The 22,873-nt window shown below is 44.9% G+C and overlaps 1 protein-coding gene across 4 annotated transcripts; it reads right to left on the bottom strand.

Moving 5' to 3' along the window:
• Window positions 1–367: 367 nt before the first annotated feature.
• On the bottom strand, window positions 368–21,523 carry mpv17l2 (MPV17 mitochondrial inner membrane protein like 2). 4 transcript variants are annotated; one of them, XR_011883239.1, is made up of 6 exons: window positions 20,333–21,523; window positions 11,559–11,720; window positions 6,119–6,195; window positions 2,692–2,820; window positions 2,262–2,377; window positions 589–674 (listed from the first exon to the last, which is right to left on the bottom strand). XR_011883239.1 is itself a non-coding variant. In XM_072244250.1 (5 exons), the coding sequence occupies exons 1-5, from the start codon at window positions 20,520–20,522 to the stop codon at window positions 585–587; spliced, it is 648 nt and encodes a 215-aa protein (XP_072100351.1). In that variant the 5' UTR covers window positions 20,523–21,523; the 3' UTR covers window positions 368–584. The 4 variants fall into 4 exon arrangements, 3 of the variants coding, with proteins under 3 accessions (XP_072100351.1, XP_072100353.1, XP_072100352.1); XM_072244250.1 differs by lacking the exon at window positions 2,262–2,377 and having other exon boundaries at window positions 368–674; XM_072244252.1 differs by lacking the exon at window positions 2,262–2,377 and having other exon boundaries at window positions 581–674; window positions 2,688–2,820.
• Window positions 21,524–22,873: the final 1,350 nt, after the last annotated feature.

Genomic DNA, 22,873 nt, shown 5'->3' with positions numbered 1-22,873 from the left:
CGCTCCCTGTCAGACTTACCTGGAATCAGATGATGAATCCAAATCTTCACTGGACAGAGGGTAGCAGGAGGAGAGGCAGACCCATCTGCTCCGTCTAGTGGCAGCCCAGTATGTTGCATCCTCTCCCCGAGACCGGAAAGTTGTGCCTTTGTCTGAATTCAGTACAAAATTCCCTAACTAAAGGACTCACCTGCCCTCAAATGGTAAATATAAAAGATAATGGACCCTATCTAAAGAGCTACAAATGGATCGATTATACATCTTCAAGTTGAGAGATTTTGCTGTGTGCAAATTGGCTTCTGTGAGTCCTATTACAGCAGTTACTACAAAATGTACCTCACTAGATCAGACAGCTGAGGCAGTGAAAGAGCCATCAAAATGCAAATTTGCTGCATACTTAAAATATAATTTAATTTGTCAAATAATTCAGAATGTTAAAAATAGCTCTGAAAAATAATTACAACCAGAAATACTATAATTCTTCCCGAGGTGGGGCAATAGGGAAAGTACGACTGGTTTACATTGGCTGACTGACACCGGAGAGGCTCCAGGCCTCGTCCACCAGCTAAGGTCCTGAGGCAGCGCTACTGCTCAGCTTCTACAGATGCCAGTCCTGTCCCCTGCCCCTCTGAAACATTGGTCTCCTCCAACAAGGCCACTTGCTCAGGCGGGATCTGAGGAAGAAGAAAGAATTTGCATTTACTTGGCAATTCCCACATCCTAAAACACCTTGCAGCCATTGACCACATTCCACATTCTTAATGAAGCACATATAACAGCTAATTAGTTCATATAAACAGCAATATGATAACACCGGACAGCAAATTTTTTTGGAAATGAAGTGTTGCTTCCTCAGAAGTATTTTTCTGTTATGATAGATCACTTAAAGCTGAACACAAATATAATTTCAGGCTACCTGTGTCACATAGGAATTTGGGGAAACAAGAAATTAATAGTTTAGCTAAGCTAAAATGTTTTGTTGATGATTTTCATTGCTAAGAAAATTTTCAACAACATCCTTGAATACATTCCATGCGATTTTCTCCGGTCTCACTAGATCTTTGAATTCTTTATCATCGATGACTGATTGTGGACCAACAAAAATGCCTTCCTCAATCTTGGTATCAGTTATTAGAACATAGAAATCTATGGCATATTACAGGCCCTTCAGCCCATAATGTTGTGCCAACCATGTAACCTACTTTAGAAACTGTCTAGAATTACCCTACTTTGGGTATAAAACTAGCAACCAAGTCAAAGCCTGAGCTCCTCGCATTTGTTGTGCAACGTGTTCTGTTGATCTTCGAGCTTGGCTCAGAGGTTTTTTAATAAGAGGAATCAAGCTCTGTCTTTGAGATTAAAGTGTATACTCGCCACAAATATAACAAGGTACATTGTTAAGACAACATTGGCAAGACAAACACAAACACTGCTGAAAATATAATTACTTTATTATAATGAGTACACACAATATGCTATGCTCGTAGAGGATGTGCATTGTGAGCACAAACCAATATGCATGCAAACGAACAGTGTGTACGTGATGCTTTGATAGTCTTTCTAAAACCCGTCCTGCCATGCACCATCCACCCCACCTACGCATGCCTGGATAAGATAGAAAACTTTTCAGCTTAAATTGTGGGCAACATTTTAATTGAGTTAAATTATGAATAGAAATAACAAATTTAGGCAATTTCAAAAAAATGGTGTGTGATAGGAAAACTTCATGGCAATTTTCATGCTCAACAGCCCAAAATCCATAAGGTACACCCAAAAGTATTCAGGAAACAAAATCTTTGTTGTTCAATGTAATCTGCTTTTTATTTTGAAATGAAATTGCTTGAGGGATAAGCATTGAATTAAGTGATGCTAATCAGCAGATTGAGGAATGAGGGATTAAATGCTGCAGGGTTAGGTTAGAGAAGTTTTTCCCCTTTCAGCAAAATCATTTGAAAGGAGATTTGACAGAAGTGAACATGATCACAGCAAGTTTCGACAGGATACACGGTGGAAGGTGCTCTCCTTAGCAGTTGGTTCATCGTTCGAGGACATTCATTTAAAGCTTTGTGTAAAAATACATGATGAAAATGATGGCAACTTTTAAAAAAATATGCAAGTGTAGTTTGATTTTAAAAATCACAAATGGTGGTGAAAATTGTGTGGTATTAGATGACTGATCCAAATTGACTTGTACAGCACATTAAAACACAATACGTGGTGCCAATATGCATTTCTTCAAAAGTTAAGCAATGGATTTTCACCTCTGTGAGCAGAGTTCAATCTGACTTGGAGATGAACCCATCCTGAATTATGGTGATTTTTGAGTTGATCTTTACCAAGTTGTGTGGTCATGGATCGCAGTTTTGCATGCCACCTGCTGAAAAATAATTGCACACACTCACTCCATGGTACAACTCACCCGCAACACAAGTACTTAAGGCAGGGCTAGGAGGATGGTTAGGATAGCAGAGTGACCTTTATGTTGCATCGTCCCTGCCCTGGGAGTGTATGACAGAACAATGCAGATGGAACTTCGCTCCATATCCAACCTTTTTTGGTGCAGAGGGAGCTATAGTCTGGTATCTAACCCATACTGTCCATGGACTGGGGGTTTGTGACTGGTCAGTATAGAAGGACATTATTCCCTTTCTGCACCCACCCCATGCAGGAGTTCAACACAAACTCACCTACCTCGTGCTTAAGGTAAGAGAGGTAAGTGTCCCATCCGACGGTTAGAAAATTCACGTATAGGACACGGTACTTCGGGGACAGGAAGTAGAAGTTGATTATCTGTGCGGCAGGCCACACCATCCAGTCCGCCTAGAAACAACGAGTTCAGTGAAATGTTAGTTTTGTAGCAGTGACCCCACTTTGCACTGGTGAACATGGACAAGACCAACCAGGGCAGCTGCCTCTCTCTCTCTCTCTCTATTGCTTTCTTATGATACATTCCCTCCTAGTGATGGCCAGAGCTGTCAATACCTATCGGGAGACTGGAGCCATCCCTTGAGCTTGGGGAAACAGTGTCATGGCTTCAGGCCCAGAGTGCAAAGAAAAGGCAGGAAACAATCCTTGGCTGTAGAAACACACAGAGGAACTCTGCAAAACAACTGTTTATTCCCCTCCATAGGTGCCACCTAATTTAATGAGTTCCTCCACCATTTTATACGTGTTGCTCAAGATTTCTAGCATCTGCAGAATTTCTTGTGCTTGGCTGTACAAAGCACTGGCCAGTGAGTGGCCTGCATTCACTCTGGGATAGCATAACTCAGTCAGATTCAATTTCCTTGGGAAAAGGGGGAGAAGACTTTTGCTGTGTAAAAAAAAAAAAAAAAAAAACAACCTGATACTCCAAAGGATTCAATTGCAAGGTGTGGTTGTGCCGAGTAGACTCGTGTTCCCTCCGGTCGGGGAGATCTCACTGCGCTGAAAGATGCTGATGAAGTGTGAAGGCAGAACCTTGCAGCAACGGAGAGAAGAATTGGCAAGGGTGGAGTCATGCAAGGGCAGAGGGAGCGGGGAACTTCTCCAGTAGTTTCAATGTGAACAAAGCAACATCACTACAAACCAGGAGGGGCCATCATTTAAAACTGACGTGTTTGGAAACCTCTCTCAGAAGGTGAGGGATCTTTGGAATTCTCTACCCGGGGGTTGGGTGTGGAGGCTGGATTATTAGATAAATTTAAGGTGGAATTGATAATCATTGGAAAGGTGGTGGAGGAACTGAGGAAAAGGCATTACATTTAGCAATGATCAGCCATGATCACATCAAGAGGCAGGACAGACTCGAGGGGCTGAGTGGCCTATTCTCTTATCTTCTGCACTGGGTCTGCGGAACAATTATGAATATGCCAACAAATAGGAGCAGACTTCTTGGCCCCTGGAACACGTTCCTTCAGGGTAATGATCATGACTGAACTGACTAACCCCAACTTTACCTTCCTGCCCAGACCCCAGTCACATTTCACATACTTGTTTATCCATCAGCTTTCATAACTAAAAGACAGTTCAGAGATAACATTATCAAAGGGTAATTAAAGCGGCACGTGAAGCAAAAAAAACCAGATAAGGATCAGCTTTCATCTCACTGAACACGGAACAGTCTCAGCTGGCTGAATGGCTTCCTATGTTTCTTCGGCTGCAGCAGCCACACCCAACTCATGGTCAAAGATGGCTCTCCGGGGAGGGACGGGAGCAGGATCTTTTGCTGCTTCCCAAGCCAAAGGAGGGGTCCGAAGGTGAACGTGACAGATTGGAGGTCAATAAACTCAGCACTCACCCCCACTGCAGGGTGGGAATGGGGTACATTGCTAGCTGCAGTGAGCTGACACATGACTGTGTCTTGTAGGTGGTATATTTATGATGCTGCACTCTCCCAAGGAGATAGCGAGCACCTTAGGCCTTCAGGAGAGGGAAACCAGAGGTCCATTAGCCAGTTCTCACTGGAGAATCAGAGGTGGGGAGGATCGGTTACTTTAAATTCCTGGGTGTTACTATTTAGGAAGATCTGTCCTAGAATCAGCATGTAAGTTTAAATGCAAAGAAAACACAACAGAACCTCTTCTTCCTTAGGAGTTTGCAGGGATTTGGCATGACATCAAAAACTTTGACAAACCTGTAGATGTGTGGTGGAAAGTGTACTGACTGGCTGCATCATGACCGGGTATGGGAATACCAATGCTTCTGAAAGGAAAATCCTACAAAAGGTAGTGGATTTGGCCCAGGGCATCACGAATGAGACCCTCCCAACCATCCCAACCATTGAGCACATCTACATGAAAGGTTTTTGAAGCAAAGCAGCTCCATCATCAGAGGTCCTCACCACACAAGCCGTGTTCTTTTCCCGCTCGCTGCTGCAATCGGGTAGAAGGTACAAGAGCCTCAGGACTCGCACTACCAGGTCCAGGAACAGTTACTACTGCTCAACTATCAGGCTCTTGAACAAAAGGGGATAACTACACTCACCTGCCCATCCATTGAGATGTTTCCACAACCAATGATAACACTTTAAAGACTCTACCCTGTTATTTCATGTTCCAATTATGTTTTGCTATTTATATTTGCATTTGCAGAGTTTGTTATTTTCTGCACTCTAGTTGATCTTTCATTGAATCTTATTACGGCTACTATTCTATAGATTTTCTGCGTATGCCTGCAGGAAAAATAATCTCAGGGTTGTATGTGGTGACATACATAAAGTTGACTTCGAAGTTTTCAAACTTTGAACTGCAGACTTGAGAAACAAGCAGCCGTGGAAGGATAAAAGACCAGGTTAACCTCTGACATCGAGCAACTTGCAGTGCCACTGCATTTCTCCCCCAAACACGAGATGTTTCAAAGCACCTCACACCCCAGAAAGAAGAGCATGGTCACGAACAAAAACACACAAGACCCCAGAGCTATGTGACAGAGACCTGGCTACTCTGTTTTGGAGACAGTGGCTGCAACACAATTACAATTTACAGAACTGTGCAGAGTATTAGGAACCCTAGATCTACACATGTGCCTAGGACTTTCGCACAGTACTGTAATAATTTTACATATTGCACTGTACTGCTGCCACAAAGAAAAGAAACAAATTTCATTACATTTGTGAGTGATGATAAACCTGATCCTGATCTGGGTCTCTTATTGTTGACTGAGAGTGGGAAGGGGGCAGGGAGAGGGGAATCATGGTTGGGAAAAGGGAAAGGGAGAGGGGAGGGAGTGGGAAGCACCAGAGAGACATTCTGTAATGATCAATAAACCAATTGTTTGGAATCAAATGACCTTGTCTGGTGTCTCAAGGCTAGGTGCGTCACCCCTGTCCCAGCTCTCCTTCTCTGCCACCTGTCCTGCAACCCTCCTGTGGCGCTCCACCCTCGCCATTCCCAACAGGTTTTGCTCCCGCCAAATTTACAAACTCGCTCTCTGCTCCACGTTGACAATTCAGTACTGTGCAAAAGTCTTAGGCACCCCAACTATATATATGCGCCCAAGACTTCTGCAAAGTACTGTAAATATGTTATTCACCCTTGCCTTGCTCCAAACCACAGAAAGTGGGGGAGAGAGAGAAATGCTTCAAACCGTATCACGTGAACAAAGAACAAGACATGGATCTTTGATTTCATGACTGTACCTTGTAAAATTCCCAGAACTTGCTCCTGAATTCTCTCACGCATTCCATGGCACTGTGACCTTCCAATGCTCCCATTCCTGCCAGAACAGAATTTAATATTCAAGTCATTTGAGCTAATCAATACCATCATTCCCCCACAAGAACCCCTCAACACCGGCCACATGCCCAGGAGGAAGTGTCCTCCGGTTTCCTGCTGTCCTCCGTTGCTGAACAGCTTTAAAATCATCCCCGAAGCATTCTGCTTCCACTTCATGGCTCGTCCCTCTTGTTCTGGTATAAACGCCATTAAACTTCATCTGCACATCAAAAGATTCATCCCTCAGTCTTGACTATTCTAGGGAATCCAAATGTAGTCCACCAAATTCTAGCAAATACAAGCCCCAGTATTATTTATTATGAAAAGTTTATTATACACCACCTCCTGCAAATCCCAGTTTCCCTACGTGTGATACATAAACAGTAATAGATCTGTTCAAGTCTGAACTAGCCTGTAACTAACATTTTTAAAACCATATCACTTGGGATGTGGACCATGCAGACTTTGCATGTTCTCTCTGTGATTGCACTGGTTTTCTCCAAGAGTTCCTGCTTCCTCCCACATTCCAAAGACATGTGTTGGAAAATTAATTGGCAGCTGTAAATTGCCATTGAAGATAAATGATAAAGATTAGCGTTATTTGTCACATGTACTTTGAAATATACAGTGAAATGCGTTATCTGCGTCAAAGATGAACACAGTCTGCGGTCGCACTGGGGACAGCCCACATGCATCCACAAGCTTCTAGTGCTAATGTAGCATTCCCACAACTTATTAACTTTTGTGCAATGTGGAAGGAAACCACAGCATCCTGAGAAAACACATGGTCACAGGGAGAACATACAAACTCCTTACAGACAGCAGTGGGATTTGAACCCTGATCTTCAGATCACTGGGTCTGTAAAGCTTTACATTTTATTTTCCCTCTTCACCATATCTCTCCCCCACCGCCCATTGTATCTCCTCCAAGATTCTACCACAACCATGAATTCTAAGGGCGGCACAGTATGTTTGGAGGAAATGCAAATAGGGGAGATATGGTGACAAGGGAAATAAAATGGGATAAGCATGGGATCAGTGTAAATGGATGCTTGACGGTCAACACAGACTCGGTGGGCCGAAGGGCCTTTTTGTGACACTGTCATAACTGACTGAGCCACACAGAGACTGCACTGCAGATGATGGAAAAAAGTCTGTATTCAGCAAAAGCAGATATTGAGGAGGAGAGCTAAAGACAAACTCACTTCTGGGAGAATCCTCAATAGAATTTCACTGAACTCAAACTACAAGGAGGATTTTCATTCCCTAAGCATCAAGGCTACCAGCAGAAGATTTAATACAGCTCCAATAGTTTTCTTCAACATTTTGGGTGTTAAGAAATGGGTCTGTTGAATTATACATTTAGAATATCTCAACTGACAAGAACATGTGTGTATTTGGGCACTTTTATTGCTAATGTGGACATCCAAACAGACCGTATTGTAAGATGGCTCTTACTAGAGACAACAGTACTTATTCACACAGCTATCCTGACCTAACATTGGAGACTGGTTCCTGTTTGTATTAACTGGCTGCTATCGCCATAGCGCCTGAAGGATGTCATCTACCAAATAACCCTTGACCCTCGTGGACTAATTACTTTTTCACACGCTTCCCACCAGTACATTTACTCAGTGTCAGGCATGTTGTAATCAATTCTGCTTGTTAAATGTACAAGGTGTTGCTGAGAGCAGACCTGGAATTTTTTTGAACAGCTTAGTTACCTCGTTATAGGAAAGACATCATTAGGTACAAAAAAAATTTATGAGAATCTTGCCAGGTCTGAGTTACAGGGAAGGGTTAGGCAGACTAGGACTATTGCTTGGAGTGTAGGAGACTGATTATATATAGACACACCTTACAGATGTGTATATAATCATCAGGGGCATAGATCAAGCGAATGCCCAGTTCTTTCCCCAGGGAAAAGGGATCAAAAAATTAGGGTTAGGGTGAGAACAGAATGGTATAAAAGTAAAGCAAGGGACAGTTTCTTCAAATAGAAGGGGGAAGCAGGTATGAACACAGAACACTACAGGCCCTTCAGCCCAAAATGTTGTGCCAACCAGGTAATTTTCTCTAGAAACTGCCTAGAATTTCCCTAGTGCATTGTCCTCTATTTTTCTAAGCTCCATGTACCCAAGAGGCTCTTAGAAGACCCTATTGTATCCACTTCCACCACCGCCATCGGCAGTGCATTCCTCCCACCCACCACCTACTGTGTGAAAAACTTACCACTGACATCCCCTCGGTACTTATTTCCAAGCACCTTAAAACTATGCCCCCTCATGTTAGCCACTTCAGCCCTGGGAAAAAGCCTCTGGCTATTCACATGATCAATGCCTCTCATCTTATACACCTTTATCAGGTCACCTATCATTCTCCATCGCTCCAAAGAGAAAAGGCCAAGTTTATTCAACCTATTCTCATAAGGTACACCCTCCAGTCCAGGCAACATCCTTGTAAAACTCCTCTGCACTCTCTCTATAATATCCACATCCTTCCTGTAGTGAGGTGACCAGAACTGAACACAGTACTCCAAGTGGGGTCTGACCAAGGTCTTATATAGCTGTAACATTACCTCACGGCTCTTGAACTCAATCCCATGGTTGATGAATGTCAACACACCACACGCCTTTTTAACAACAGTGTCAACCTGCACAACAGCTTTGAATGGTCTATGGACACGGACCCCAAGATCTCTTAGATCCTCCACACTGCCAAGAGTTTTACCATTACAGGTGTCCCCCGCTTTTCGAACGTTCGCTTTACGAAACCTCACTGTTATGAAAGACCTACATTAGTACCCTGCTTTCGCTTTCAGAAGGAGTTTTCACTGTTACGAAAATCAGCGCGCGATAGAAGGCAGCGCGCCGCACGCCCCGAGCAGCCGCTCTCCAGAGATTCGGAACTGCATTCTCGCTGGCATTGCTTAAACACATGCCTGTGAGCAGCCATTTGCAAGATGAGTTCTAAGGTATTGGAAAAGCCTAAAAGAGCTCATAAGGGTGTTACACTTAGCGTAAAACTAGACATAATTAAGCGTTTTGATCGTGGTGAACGAAGTGAAGACTAAGTGAATTTGGCTTGTGGAAGCTGACGAACATGATGTTGAAGAGGTTTTGGCATTGCATGACCAAGAACTGATAGATGAAGAGCTGATGCAATTGGAAGAAGAAAGGATAACAATCAAAACCGAATGCAGTAGCGAACGGACCAAAAGTGACTGCGTGAGATTTTCGCTGCAGTGATGAAGTACAACTTTAATTTTGAAAGGGTACATAGGTTTAGGGGATATTTACAGGATGGTTTGAGTCTATATAAAGAACTGTATGATAGAAAAATGCGCGAGGCTCAGCAGTCAAGCAAGCCTTCCGCATCAGCCACAGCAGACGACGAACCTCGACTTTCGACATCAAGGCAGGCAGTCATAGGAGAAGATGAGCTGCCTGCCCTGATCGACGACGAGATGACACCCCAGTGTCCCACCACCCCAACCCCCAGGCCGCGGACAGATACTGTACCAATTCGTGGAGAATGCAGCAGTAGCTGGGAGGCACACATTTAAGAAAAAAGACGAAATAAACATGCTAATTAATTAGGTGCCACCCAACACGTAATTAATTAGCATGTTTATTTCGGCTTTTTTCTTAAAGATGTGCTGGATGCCTCCTGGCTACCACTGCACCCCTGCATGCTTCTCGGTTCGGAATCTGTCGGCGGCCTGGAGGATGGGGGCCACTGCACCACCCCAGCCTGCAACGACTCAGTCTAACACACCATCGTCAGTGTGCTCGGCGCTGAACCAATTCCAGCAAGTGATACTACACTGTACATACATTATTTCTAGTCTATATCGGCTGTGTATTTTTACGTGTTATTTAGTATGATTTGGCAGCTTCATAGTTTAAAGGTTACTGGAGAGTGCGTGCGCCGTGTTTTTGCCAACGGCGCTTGCTTGAGACTTTCTGCCGAGAACGCTTGCGCGAGATTTTCGCTACGGAGAACAGTGCAGTAATGATTGTGGAAAAGTATTTCTACTTTATATAGGCTGTGTATTTATCATATCATTCCTGCTTTTACTATATGTTACTGTTATTTTAGGTTTTGTGTGTTATTTGGCATGATTTGGTAGGTTAATTTTGGGTCTGCGAACGCTCACAAATTTTTCCCGTATAAATAAATGGCAATTGCTTCTTCGCTTTACGACATTTTGGCTTACGAACCATTTCATAGGAACGCTCTACCTTCAGATGGTGGGGGAAAGCTGTAATATTATATTCTGTCTTCAAATTTGACTTACCAAAATGAACCACTTCAAACTTACCCGGGTTGAACTCCATCTGCCACTTCTCAGCCCAGTTCTGCATCCTACTGATGATCCGCTGTAACCTTTGACAACTCTCCAGACTATCCACAACACCCCAACCTTTGTGTCATCAACAAACTTACTAACCCACCCTTCTACTTCCTCATCCAGGTCATTTATAAAAATTACAAAGAGGAAGGGTCCCAGAACAGATCCTGCAGAATACCACTGGTCACCGACCTCCATGCAGAATGCGAACCATCTACAACCACCTTTTGCCTTCTGTGGGCAAGTCAATTCCAGATCCACAAATCAAGGTCTCCTTGGATCATTACTTTCTGAAGGAGCCTTGCATGGGGAACCTTATCAAATGTCTTGCTGATATCCTTATACACTACATCCACTGCTTTACCTTCATCAATGTGTTTTGTTACATCCTCAAAGAATTCAATCAGGCTTGTATGGTACAACCTGCCTTTGACAAAGCCATGCTGACTATCCCTAATCAGATTATGTCTCCCCAAATACTCATAAATCCTGCCACTCATGATCTTCTCCAACAACTTACCAACCACTGAAGTCAGACTCACTGATCTATAATTTCCTGGGTTATCTCTACTCCCTTTCTTGAACAAGGGAATAATACTTGTAACCCTCCAATCCTCTGGTACTTCTCCAATCCCTATTGATGATGCAAAGATCATCTCCTCCCTCGCTTCCCACAGTAGCCTGGCATATATTTCATCTGGTCCCGGTGAGCAAAACACAGGCAAATGGGATTGGCTAAGAAGGACATCTGAGTGTGCATGGACAAGATGGGCTGAAGGGTACACTCGATGTGGCTAGGTTTGTTTTACGTGTTGTAGGGTGCAGAAGGTTGGTACCACTGCAGCCTCTATCCCCACAATCTTCGTCGTGATTGGTTAGTTTAGAAACTGCAGCTGCTCCTCCCATTGGTTAGCTACCCAATGTCAAGTTTCAAATAGTTAGCATGGACAGACAGCAATGTCTGAGATAACGATACAAATTCTCTGGACACAAGACATTGTTACACTTACCAAAGAAATAGATGAAGCCGAAGATGGGTGAAGCGATGAACTGGTCCAGCAGCACCTTTTTCAACACCACGGTCACAGTCCGTCCCGGGAACCGCCCATCCAGTGCCTTGTACCAGAAGTGCCCAATGGGGCCGATTAAACAACCCGTGGCAAACATGCGCCCTGGGAAAAGAGGGAAGAAGCACACCACAATGAGCATGGCTAAAATCATGTGCTCACGTACACTGACGGCCATTTTCCATTAGCTTGTCCCAGTCCAACCATGAAGATGCTGTGGCCAAAGCACACCAAGACCTCAGAAGGCCAAGGACATTCAGCATGACCCCTGATGAGCCTCACACAATTTTACAGATGCACCATAGAAAGCATCCTATCAGGATGCACCACAGCTTGATATGGCAACTGTTCTGCCCAAGACCATGGGAAGTGGCTGGATCACTGGCGTGTCTTCCTGTTTGCCATACCAGCCACCTTTGCCTTTCCACACATGCCTCCTGACCTGTTTCATTCCTTTCCCAACAGCATTTTCAGCTTTTAATTTTAATTTCATATTTCCAGATCTTTGGCTTTATAGATCTTCTGAGCCTAGTATCAGAATACTGTCTTGTGGGAGGTGTGGCTTATTCTGATTGTCGAAAGTCGCTTCCGTCGTGATTGGTTAGTTTGGAAACTGCAGCTGCTCTTCCCATTGGTTAGATACCTAATGTCATGTTTCAAATATCCTGGGTATAGAGAGCACATCTGCAAGGATTTCTCTCTCTCTTCCCATGTCTAAGGTGTGCTTCACAAAACCGTTGGGAAGGTACCCTCTTTGCGCACTTTTAACGAAGTACCCACCTGCTGCGTTTTCAACCTGTAGTTTCTGTAACTTGGGGAACTGAATGTTTGGTCGAATTTTTACTGTTTGCAAATAAATAATTAATGTACTTATTTGCAGTCTGTGTTTTCTGCCTCACTCGCCAGACCTGTGAACCTGCTTCAACAAGGACAGAACACCTTTGTCATGGAGCCGCAGAGGCCCTTCTGCTCCCCGAGTCCACAATGACATGAAGCACCCATTCAGATCAATCTTTCACCCACATTCCCATCAGTTCCACAGGGTTTCGAACACCAGACGGAGAACACTAGGCACAATTTGGAGTGGCCAGATAACCTGCCTACCCCCATGTCATTGGGATTTAGAAGGGAAGTGAAAAATCTGGGGGAAATGAGCAAACTCCATATAAATATCACTTGAGGTCAGCATTGAACCCAGGTCACTAGGGCTGGGACAGAGTAGGTCTACTGGCTGGGATACCATTGGAAAATGATGCATGCCCAATAAGGTCTGGGACTTAAACGGGTGGTGTTTCCCTGGACCTGCTGGCTTTGTCATAGAGTCACAAGCACAGAAACAAATGCTTCAGCCCACCAAGCCCACATTGAGCATCAAGTGCCAACCCCACACTTAAGCTATTTTGTTCCTCTCGTACTCCCATCAAACACACTTGGAATATTGTTAAGTTCAGTTAGGGGTCCCAGCGGAGCTACGCTGGCTCTAGAGAGCAGCTTCTTCAAGCTCAGCTGTGGAAACATCTATTTTTAATGTCTCTCTTTTTAAGGTGGATGGGTTTCTGTCAAAGTCCCTGGCCTACAGCTGCACTCAAACTGCGGATGAACATTGAATCACAGTGGATTTAATTTGGCTTTTTTTGGCACTGAACAACAGAAAAAGACTCTTCTGTGTCAAAGTGAAAACAGATCTCTACAAAGGGATCTAAATTAATTACAAATATAAAACACAAAATAATTGATTGCATAACTATTCACCCCCATTAATATGACCAAATCATCACTGGTGCAGCCAATTGGTTTTAGAAGTCACATAATTAGTTAAATAGAGATCATCACATGCAGTTAAGGTGTTTCAATTGATTGTAGTAAAAATACACTTGTATCTGGGAAGTCCAACTGCTGGTGAATCAGTACCCTGGCAAACACTACACCATGAAGACAAAAAAACACTCCAAGCAACTCTGCGGAAAGGTTATAGAAAAGCATAAGTCAGGAGATGGACACAAGAAAATTTCAAGGTCACTGAAAATATCTCTTGGAATACAGTTAAGTCAATCTTCAAGAAATGGAAGTTGTAACTCTGCCTAGAGCAGGCCTACCTCAAAAACTGAGTGTGTGTAAGAAGGGGAGGGAAACCACCAAGAGACCTATGACACCTCTGGAGGAGTTACAAGCCTCCGTGACTGAGATGGGAGAGACTACACATACAACAACTGCTGTCTGTGTGCTTCACAAGTCAGTTTTATGGGAGGGTGGCAAAGAGAAAGCCACTGTTGGAAATAAAAACACTCACATGAACTCTCAGCTAAAGTTTGCCAGAGAGCATGTGGGAGACTCTGAAATCAGCTGGAAGGTTCTATGGTCTGATGAAACCAAAATTGAGTTCTTTGGCCATTGGACTAAACACTGTTTGGTGTAAGCCAAACACTGCACATCATCAAAAACACATTGACCCTACCATGAAGCATGGTGGTGGCTGCATCATGCTATGGGGATGCGTCACTGCAGCAGGCCCTGGAAGGCCTGTGAAAGTAGAGGGTAAAATGAATGCAGCAAATTACAGGGAAATCCAAGAGGAAAACCTAATGCAGTCTGCAAGAGAACTGCAGCTTGGATTTGTTTTCCAGCAAGACAATGACCCCAAGCATAAAGTCAAAGCTACACAGAAATGGCTTAAAAATGAAGTTAATGTCCTGGAGTGAGTCCAGACATCAATCTAACTGAGAATTTGTGGCTGGACTTGAAAGGGGCTGCTCACTTGTGAACTCTATGCAATCTGATAGAGCTTGAGCAGTTTTGTAAAGAATCAGGAAAAATAGCAGGGTCTAGATGTGCAAAGCTGATAGAGAACTATCCACACAGACTCGAGGCTGTAATTGCTGCCGAAGGTACATTACTAAATGTCCACTGTACCTCTTCCTATAGACGTTGCCTGGCCTGCTGTGTTCAGCATTTTTTGTGTGTGTTGCTTGAATTTCCAGCATCAGCAGATTTCCTCATGTTTGCGTACATCTACTAAATATTGACTTGAAGGGGGTGGCTAATAATCAAATATTTTGTTCAATAATTGTTAATAATTTAGACCAATTTGTCAAAATTTGTTTTCACTTTGACACTAAATAGTCTTTTCTGTGGATCAGTGTCAAAAAAGTCAAATTAAATGTACTGTGATCCAATGCTGTAAAACAATAAAATATGAAAACATCTGGGGGAGGGGAGGGTGAATACTTTTTATAGGCACTATATAGTGACTGGTTTGAGGCAAAGTCCAACATCTTGACTCCTGTCATCAAAGCCAAGCGTGCAGCTCTCACAGAGTACAAGTGCTCACCATCCAACCAAACACTCCAGGCACTTCGAGCTGCTAGAATCAAAGTGCAACAGACTGCAGGGCAGTGCGCAAATGAGTACTGGCTGCAGCTCAGTGAGGACATTCAGACAGCAGCTGTGACAGGCAACATCAGATTGATGTATGATGGTACCAAGAAGGCCCTTGGCCTATCGCAGAGCAAGACAGCACCCCTGAAGTCACCCAGCGGTGAAATAATCACTGATAAAAGCAAGCAGATAGAACGCTGATAGAACACTACCCTGAGCTCTACTCGAGGGAAAATGTTGCTGTTAGCTCAGCCATTAATGCCATCGATTGTCTACCAGTCATGGAAGAACTCGACTCTGAACTAACCATTGAGGACTTCAGCAAAGCAATTGGCCCCAGGGAAGCTCCTGGCAATGATGGGATTCCTCCAGACCTGATCAAACACTGCAAGAGCTCACTCCTCCAACCTTTACACGAGATCCTCCGTCAGTGCTGGAAGGAAGGAGCCGTACCATAGGATATGCACAACTCCAAAATCATCACTTTGTACAAGAACAGGGGTGATAGAAGCAACTGCAACAACTACAGGGGGATCTCCCTCCTGAGTATTGTCGGCAAAGTCTTTGCTTGTGTAACTCCGGCACGTCTACAAACGCTGGCAGAATGGGTCTACCCTGAGTCCCAATGTGGTTTTCGCACAAGGAGGTCAACTGTCGACATGATTTTCTCACTACGTCAACTCCAGGAGAAGTGCAGGGAACAACAGAAATCCCTCTATGTTGCTTTCATCGACTTGACCAAGGCATTCGACCTTGTCAGCAGGGATGGGCTCTTTCAGATTCTCCTCAAGATCGGCCGACCCCAAAACTCCAAAGTATAATCGAGTCATTCCATGACGACAGGAGGGCTACTGTTCAGTACAATGGCAGCTCATCAGAACCCTTTGCTATTTGTGGTGGAGTCAAACAAGGATGCGTGTTGGCCGCAACATTATCCGGCATCTTCTTCTCTCTGCTATTGAAGCACGCATTTGGGACATTGACAGAAGGCATCTACATGCACACCAGGTCTGATGGGCGGCTGTTCAACCCTGCGCGCCTGACAGCGAGAACAAAGGTGCGAAAGATCTTAATACATGACATGCTCTTTGCCGATGACGCTGCTATAACCTTGCACACCAAACAGCAACTACAAACTCCCATGGACCTCTTCTCTAAGGCATGCAAGGACTTCGGGCTTACCATCAGCCTAAAGAAATGTCCAAATGTCCTTGCCCAGAACGTAGTGGAGACACCAGTCACTACCATCGACAATTACAATCTAGAAGTGGTCCATGAGTCCACATACTTGGGGTTAACCATTAGCGACACTCTCTCCCTTGATGCTGAAATCAATAGGCGTATTGGCAAAGCAGCATTGATCCTTGTTCAACTCTCCTCACGGGTCTGGGAGAATCCAAAACTCGCTACAAAGACCAAGACTGCTGTGTACAATGCATGCATTATCAGCACCCTCCTGTATGGTAGCGAGACCTGGACCATCCACTCCAAACAGGAGAGGAAACTCAATAGTGTTCCCACACTGGACTTCCCACAATGTTCACGTTTTTAAGACAATGCAGACTGCACTGGCTGGGCCATGTCCGTCGTATGAAGGATGGTAGACTGCCAAAGGACATCCTCTACTGTGAACTAGCCACAGGCAGGAGGACTGTTGGTAGACCCCAGCTTCGCTTCAAGGACCTCTGCAAGTGCGACGTGTTAAAAATCAACACAGAGTGCTGGGAGGATACAGCAGATGACCGCAACACAGGGCAAGGTACTCTTCAGCAACACCGAGAGCAAGGCGAAAGAGTGATCCTGAGTCAGTTTGAGGTGCGGAGAGCACACTGAACAGTGGACAACAATTCCACAATGCCCTACACATGCAGCAACTGTGGCACAGCCTGCCGTTCCAGTGAAGAAATTAAAGGGGTTAAAGAGCAATTTCGATGTTGCTGACACACCAGAGGATGCAGTGGACTAATTATACACTGTTTTCTGAGCATACTAGACATCGTTCCCTAAAAATGCTAGACCAAGATTTAAATAAAGATCACCTGATGAGACAATGACTTGAGGCAGGTTCTTAGAAGTAAACAGGAACTATTCATGCTAAGCAGGTTCTTAGAACAATGATTCGCTAATGATCAATTAAGTTACAAGTACCTTATGTTACCGTTGCTGGGCAAGTAAAGAAGAAATTGGGCAATTGCTTAACAAGTGTATGTGACTACATGTGTATAAAAGAGCCATGCTTGTACAAGTAATCAGAGACCCCGATGCAGACTCCAAGAGGGTGCTGAAGGAGGGTTCTCTCGAGTAGCGAGCTACTAATAAAAAAGCTGTTGCTTTATCTTCCGTAGTACTGTGTGTTGGTGCATTGGGTAACGGGTAATAATTAGAAGTAAGGTTTAACACCAGGATCGGCCTCAATAGCCACAGTCGACGCTGCTCGACAGACCACCGACTACCAGAGGCACAGTACCCATGATTGACTATCACCAACGGAAGCCACACACATATAGCAGGGGAAAAGTTTGCTGTTAATTCTCAAATCGCTGAACTTGGGGGGGGGGGGGGGGGCAGCCTTAAACATCACAATCAGCAAGTTTTATTTTACTTGTTAGTCTCCCCTATCACTGTGTGACACCTCTCTGCCCCTTTATTAGGGAGAGAGAAAGCCTGTGGGATGTTGAATTGGCAGGTAAACACAAACACGAGGAATTCTGCAGATGCTGGAAATTCAAGCAACACACATCAAAGTTGCTGGTGAACACAGCAGGCCAGGCAGCATCTCTAGGAAGAGGTACAGTCGACGTTTCGGGCCGAGACCCTCTGTCAGGACCAACTGAAGGAAGAGCTAGTAAGAGATTTGAAAGTGGGAGGGGGAGATGCGAAATGATAGGAGAAGACAGGAGGGGGAGGGATGGAGCCAAGAGCTGGACAGGTGATTGGCAAGAGGGATATGAGAGGATCATGGGACAGGAGGCCCAGGGAGAAGGAAAAGGGGGAGGGGGGAAAACCCAGAGGATGGGCAAGGGGTATAGTCAGAGGGACAGAGGGAGAAAAAGGAGAGAGAGAGAAAGAATGTGTGTATATAAATAAATAACAGATGGGGTACGAGGGGGAGGTGGGGCATTAGCGGAAGTTAGAGAAGTCAATGTTCATGCCATCAGGTTGGAGGCTACCCAAACGGAATACAAGGTGTTGTTCCTCCAACCTGAGTATGGCTTCATCTTTACAGTAGAGGAGGCTGTGAATAGACATTATCAGAATGGAAATGGGATGTGGAATTAAAATGTGTGGCCACTGGGAGATCCTGCTTTCTCTGGCGGACAGAGCGTAGATGTTCAGCAAAGCGGTCTCCCAGTCTGCGTTGGGTCTCGCCAATATATAAAAGGCCACATCGGGAGCACCGGACGCAGTATATCACCCCAGCCGACTCACAGGTGAAGTGTCGCCTCACCTGGAAGGACTGTCTGGGGCCCTGAATGGTGGTGAAGGAGGAAGTGTAAGGGCATGTGTAGCACTTGTTCTGCTTACAAGGATAAGTGCCAGGAGGGAGATCAGTGGGGAGGGATGGGGGGGACAAATGGACAAGGAAGTCGCGTAGGGAGCGATCCCTGCGGAATGCAGAGAGAGGGGGGGGAGGGAAAGATGTGCCTAGTGGTGGGATCCCGTTGGAGGTGGCGGAAGTTACAGAGAATAATATGTTGGACTCAGAGGCTAGTGGGGTGGTAGGTGAGGACCAGGGGAACCCTATTTCTAGTGGGGTGGCAGGAGGATGGAGAGACAGCAGATGTGCCTGAAATGGGGGAGATGCGTTTGAGAGCAGAGTTGATGGTGGAGGAAGGGAAACCCCTTTCTTTAAAAAAAGGAGCACATCTCCCTCGTCCAGGAACGAAAAGCTTCATCCTGAGAGCAGATGTGGCAGAGGTGGAGGAATTGCGAGAAGGGGATGGCATTTTTGCAAGAGACAGGGTGAATAGAGGAATAGTCCAGATAGCTGTGAGAGTCAGTAGGCTTATAGTAGACATCAGTAGGTAAGCTGTCTCCAGAGATAGAGACAGAAAGATCTAGCAGGTAAACAGTTAGTTTATGTTGGACTGCCTTTGCTTGTTTGGTGGGTGCTGCAGCTTTTTTGCTGAAGTAAGTGGGGGAGGAAGGGTCTTGGGCCGAAGTGTCAACAGTATTTATTTCCTCCATAGATGCTGCCTGGCCTGCCAAGTTCCTCCAGCATTTTGTGTGTGTTGTTTCAAGGAAAGAGCAAGTAGAACATAAAAGGCAACAACCTGTGCAAATGCAAATATAAATAAATAGCAATAAACAACAACAGCATGAAATAACAAGATCAGTGGTTGTGGGAACAATAGGTAAGTGTAGTTATCGCCTTTTATTCAGGGGCCTGATGGTTGAGGGGTATTAACTGTTCCTAATGCGAGTCCTGAGGCACTTGTACCTTATACCTGATGGCAGCACTGAGAAAATAGCATGGACTGGGTGGTGAGGATCTTCAATGTTAGATGCTTCTTTCCTACGACAGCATTTCATGTAGATGAGTTCAATGGTTGGGAGGGATTTACCCATGGCATACTGGACCAAATCCACGACCTTTTGTAGGATTTTCCGTTCAAAGGCATTGGTGCTCCCATACCAGACCATAATGCAGCCAGTCAGCACGCTCTCCACTACACACCTCTAGAAGTTTGATGACATGCCGAATCTCTGCAGACTCCTGAGGATGTAGAGGCGCTATCGTGCTTTCTTTACAATTACATTTATAAGATGAGTCCAGGACAGGTCCACTAATATAGTGACATGCAGGAATTTAAAGTTACTGATCCTCTCCACCTCAGATCTTCCGATGAGGCCTGGCTCATGAACCTTGGGTTTACCTCTTCAGAGGTCTACAATTAGCCTTGGTCTTGCTGACATTGAGTGAGAGGTTGTTGTTATGACACTACTCAGCCAAATTTTCAATCTGCCCCATCTGCTGATTTATCACCACCTTTGATATGGCCCACAACATTGATTTCATCAGAAAACTAGATTATGGTCTTGTGATCCAAATGGACAGTACTACACTGCTAACAAGAGAAAATCTGCAGATGCTGGAAATCCAAGTAACACAACACACAAACTGCTGGAGGAACTCAGCAGATCGGGCAGCTTCTACAAAAGAGACCAAAGGGTCTTGGCCCGAAACGTCGACTGTATTTTTCCCCCCACAGATGCTGCCTGACTTGCTGAATTCCTCCTGCATTTTGTGTGTGTTGCTAGTATTATATTGCTGTTCACAAGCTGGCCGCCCCAGTTCATATATTACACCACTAGCTAAATTTCAGAAGTTCATTCCTTACCTGTCCGAGACCAATCCCGCTGGTAGGTAGCATTCCGCCGGATTTCCCGGGTTTGCTGGATAATGTCGCCCATTGCCATCAGACTCCCACAGCTAACGGTGTTTGTTAAAAGCAGAAATCTGCCACTGAATAGGGGCTTCCAGTAGCCAAGCAAGCGCACAAACAGTCTTCGACTTGGGGGCACCGCCATCCTGGGTACCAAGGGGAGTTGTGGGGGGGGGGGGTGAAGATCACAGCTAAATGCTCAGACACTGAAGACTGCTTCAACACCCTGCCTGTTAGCAGTCGTTACTTCTCTCAAAACAATATTTTACTGTTGATAGTACCTTCCAACCTCCATTCTGAGTTTCTCAATGTCACCCTGGAACTTTGTGCCCACAATCTGGCCAGATACCGTTCACAGCATCAACTGCAGATTACAATCTAGCCTTGATAAATTTGACAACTGCAAACGGTTTAATAAGGATTAAATATTTAATCCTTATTACTAACGGTTATGTTCTAGGAACGTACAATTAAATTTCTTTCTTGCTGATAATGCTTTCCTCGTTTGGCAAACACTTTCAACACATGATCCCGTGAAACCCCCACACCGAGATTCAAACAATGCGGATTTGGAATTAATCCTGGGCCTCAGTGAAAGAGACCGCAAGTCTTAAGACGTTCCTGGGCAGTTGCAAAGATGCTTTACACACTCTTTCTGAGCCTCAATGTGCCATTACAAGTTCAGACTTCAGTGTTCACCTGCTTGTTTCCCTTCCTCTCTTTACCCTTGCCTCAATTCACACACGTTACCACCCTCCTATTTTTTACTTCCTGTCTTCTTTCTCTATCCAATGCAATACACTTCCTAGCTCCAGATTTTCTTTCTTTGCGTCGCCCTATTCCAAAGAAAGATCACCATTTTCCCCACAAATCTTATAAACGCATGAATTCCTATTCCGGTCCCGACAGATGTCCGTCGCCTTCGACTTTGACTTCTTTCACTTTATCCTCGATCGCTTGCTCTGTGTGAGCCACCTCGGTCCTGCTCACTCCCCCGTCACTGACCCTCGCTCTCGCCTTCCTCCAACTCCCCGATTGTCACTTTCTCTATTCTCCGGCTGTCATTTCCACATTTAACAGAGTCCTCCCAATGCTCTCGCTCCCCTTCCCATCGGAACCTTGAATCACATGGCTTCAATTCCGGAAGGACATCCCCCTCCGACCAATACAATCACAGCGTTGCCTTGATTGATGCCAAGATTAGCCAGTAAATAGGCGGTACTGCCATGTTTTACCGGCTTTCTTCACCAATGATACCAATGACTATTAAAGCAGACAGAGGAGCGTGGCTTTGTTACGTACAGGCTGTTCTACGTAAATTAATAGTTAAATACCTGCTGGAAGGGTGTCATCCCTTTGCCCGGATACGTCACCGACTAAAATTTAAGGCAGTCATGTGCTTAAAAGTTATAGAACATTATTATTCATTAATTTGATGAATGAAGTGGTTGATTTTGGCGAAAAACAAAATAAATCTACTGGAACACACTCAAACTGCTGGAGGAACTCAGCAGGCCAGGCAGCATCTATGGAAAAGAGTACAGTCGACGTTTCGGGCTGAGACCCTTCAGCAGGACAGTCTACTGATACACAGTGAATCACACCAGTCATACCACAGCCCAACAGGAGCGTGGGGAGCTGCCTTACTGACTGTTGTCCTGTAGCATTCCTATCTTCTGTGATGAAGTGCACTGAGAGGTTGGCTGTGGCTACAATCAACTCCTGCCTCAGCAAGAACCTGAATACACAGCAATTTGCCTATCACTAATGTAGGTCTACAGCAGATGCAATCCCATTGGCTCTTTATGTGGCCTTTTGAGCACCTGGACAATACTTGTGCCAGGCTGCCATGTATCCAATACAGCTCAGCGTTTAATACAACCATTCCTGTAGGCCTGCATCTGAAACCCAGGCCTCTACCTCCCTGTGCAACTGAATTCTTGACTTACTCACCGGAGGACCATAGTCTGTGCGGATGGGAAATAACATCAGGGCGTCACTGATAATTAACACTGGTGCACCTCAGCGAAGTGTGCTTAGTCCACTGCTACAGGCTTTCTACACCAATGACCACGGCTATGTACAGCTCAAACAGCTTCTATAAATTTGCTGACAACACTATTGTTGGCAGAATTTGAGACGGTGACCAGAAGGCGTAAGGTGCAAGATATATCTGCTGGTTGAGTGGTATCGCAGCAACAGCCTTGCACTCAGTGTCAGTAAGACCAAAGAACTGACTGTAGACCTCAGAAAGGGTAAGAAGAGGGAACACACACCAATCTTCATAGAGGGATCAGAAGTGGAGAGAGTGAGCAATTTCAAGTTCCTGGGTGTCAACATCATTTAGGATCTATCCTGGACCAAACATATTGATGCAGTTACAAAGAAGGCACAACGGTGGCTATATTTCATCAGGAGTTTGAGGAGATTTGGCATGTCACCAAGGACACTTGCAAATTTCTACAGATATGCCCCAGAGAGCATTCTAACTGGCTG

Source organism: Mobula birostris, chromosome 26, assembly GCF_030028105.1.
Source record: "Mobula birostris isolate sMobBir1 chromosome 26, sMobBir1.hap1, whole genome shotgun sequence".
Lineage (NCBI taxonomy): Eukaryota > Metazoa > Chordata > Chondrichthyes > Myliobatiformes > Myliobatidae > Mobula > Mobula birostris.
Note: the sequence above shows the minus strand (reverse complement) of the source record. Positions and strands in the feature narration are given on the sequence as shown.